Source organism: Rhea americana, unplaced genomic scaffold, assembly GCF_003343005.1.
Source record: "Rhea americana isolate MKP2758 unplaced genomic scaffold, rheAme1 scaffold_1417, whole genome shotgun sequence".
Taxonomy (NCBI): Eukaryota; Metazoa; Chordata; class Aves; order Rheiformes; family Rheidae; genus Rhea; species Rhea americana.
Genome location: NW_028185503.1, coordinates 1 through 2,121, shown reverse-complemented (window position 1 = coordinate 2,121; position 2,121 = coordinate 1). Strand labels below are relative to the sequence as shown.

At 74.8% G+C, this 2,121-nt stretch overlaps 1 protein-coding gene across 1 annotated transcript; it reads right to left on the bottom strand.

Moving 5' to 3' along the window:
* Nucleotides 1-4: 4 nt before the first annotated feature.
* FBXW9 (F-box and WD repeat domain containing 9) lies at nt 5-2,117 on the bottom strand (the record flags this gene model as incomplete). Its single annotated transcript, XM_085298786.1, has 10 exons — nt 5-70; nt 256-321; nt 427-516; nt 628-741; nt 817-965; nt 1,057-1,148; nt 1,238-1,350; nt 1,457-1,585; nt 1,729-1,868; nt 1,952-2,117. Coding segments are annotated over 10 exons (1,125 nt in total), but the record flags the coding sequence as incomplete, so codon positions are not given.
* Between the last annotated feature and the right edge of the window lie 4 nt (nt 2,118-2,121).

Below are 2,121 nucleotides of genomic sequence, written 5' to 3'. Positions count from 1 at the left end.
GCCGGAGCCGCCACACCTCCACCGAGAGGCCCCCGGAGGCGGCGGCCACCGTGTCGCCCTGCACGCTGATCTGGAAGGGCCGGGGAGGGGGATGAGGCGAGCGTGTGCGCACGCGTGTGCACACTCTCCCGCACACACGCGTGTGCACACTCTCCCGCACACACGCGTGTGCACACTCTCCCGCACACACGCGTGCGCGCGGCGGCGAGCGGTAGCAGGGGAAAGACCCCGAGCGGGGCGGCGCCGCTCCCTTACCCCGTTGAGCACGTCGTCGTGCGTCCGGGAGCAGATGGTGCGAGGAGGGTCCGTAGGAATGTGTATCTGGAAGAGAGGGAAGGAGCCGCTGCCGCAGGACACCCCCGGCAGCGCCGGCGGCGGCAGGGATCGCAGGGAGCTGCTCGGACTCGCCCCRCACGCGGCTCTCACCCGGAGCGTCCGGTCCGTGGACGTGGTGTAGAGGGAGCCCAGGGAGTGCCAGAGCCCCGTGATCTGCGAGCGGTGCCCCACGTCGAAGTACTGCGGGGCGAGAACGGAGCCTGAGGCCCCCGCGGCCGCCCGGCGGGGACGCGGCGCTCGCCCGGAGACGTCCCCCCACCCCGCCGTGCGCGGGGGACGGACGCTCCCTACCCGCGCGGGCTGGAAGCTGCCGGCTCCGTTCTCGAAGACGTAGACGCGGCCCTGGTTGTCGCCCGCCCACAGCTGCGCCCCCCGGTACGACATGGACAGCAGGTAGTTTTCCAGCTGGGAAAGAGAAGAGGAGCTGCGGAGAGAGGGAATCCCCCGGCRGGCCCGGCCCGGCCCGGCCCGGCCGCCCACCTGCAGCCGCTGCAGGATGCTGTCGGCGCGGCGGTCGAAGACGACGAGGGTGCGGTCCTCGCTGCCCGAGACGATGAGCCGGTCGTCGGCGGCGAGGGACAGCACGGCGCTGGCGTGCGGCTTGTGGCTCCTCACCAGCGCCTGGGCGGCTGCGGGGAGAGCGTGAGAGCCGGGGACGGCGGCCCCCCGAAACCTCGGCGTCTCCTCCCGAATCGGCCGCGTCCCCGGGGCGGCACCGACCTCGCGGGTCGTAGACCGTCACCGTCTTGTCGTAGGTGCCGGTGACGAGGACGTCGGGCCGGTAGGAGAGGCACAGCACGGCCGCCTTCTCCCTGGGGGACGGAGCGCAGGGGCCGGCTCAGCCCGCGCCGCCGGGGTTCCCCGCCCGGAGCGCGCGGCTCTGCCCGCCCCGGGGCGGCACCTGATCTCCCCGAACTGCTGCCCCTCGGCCTCCATGTCCCACAGCTTCACCGTGCTGTCCCAGGAGCCCGAGCAGACCTTGTTGTCCCGCGAGGCCAAGGACCAGACCCAGCCCTGGAAGAGAAGGGGCCGAGTCGGTCGCCGGCGGCCCCGGCTTCCCGGCGGGGAGGCGAGGGGGAGGAAGCGGAGGGGCGCGGAGCGGCCCCGCCCGACGCCCCACCTTGTGCGTCCCGTTGCGCTCGGTGCCCAGCGCCTTCACCAGCACCTTGTCGGGCGCCCGGCCCAGCTGCCGCAGGTCCCACAGGTTGACGTTGCGGTCGCGGGAGCCCGAGACGCAGAGCGTCCCCCCCTGCGAGGCACGGCGGCGGGAGCCGCGGTGAGCCCGGCGCCGAGCCAAGCCGAGGGAGAGCCGGGAAGAGGAGCGCGGGGAGGGGGCGGGGGGGGTCAGGGAAGGAGCCGGGGCGGAGGCAGAGCAGGTCGGCGCCGTCCCACCTGCAGCAGGAGGACGGAGTCGACGGAGGCGAAGTGCCCCTCGTCCAGGGAGAAGTGCTCCATGGCGCCGCCGTCGCCCGCCCAGCGCTGCAGATGCTCCTCCAGGTCCACGCAGGCGCCCGGCCAGTCGAAACCTTCCTCTGCGGGGGCGACGGGGACGTGGGCGGCCTGGGGGGGGGGAGGGGGACGCCCCCGCGCCCCCCAGCTCCGCCGCCGGACCCACCTTCGAGCACGGGGTAGGCGGCGCGGAGGCGGCGCTGCAGGCGGATGCGCCAGGTGACGGCGTCGCGGGCCACGTCGCGCAGCGCCCGGCACACGCGCGGCAGCACCGCCAGCACCACCCGCGCCTCCAGGTACGAGCAGATCTGCAGCAGCAGCTCCAGCGGCAGCGCC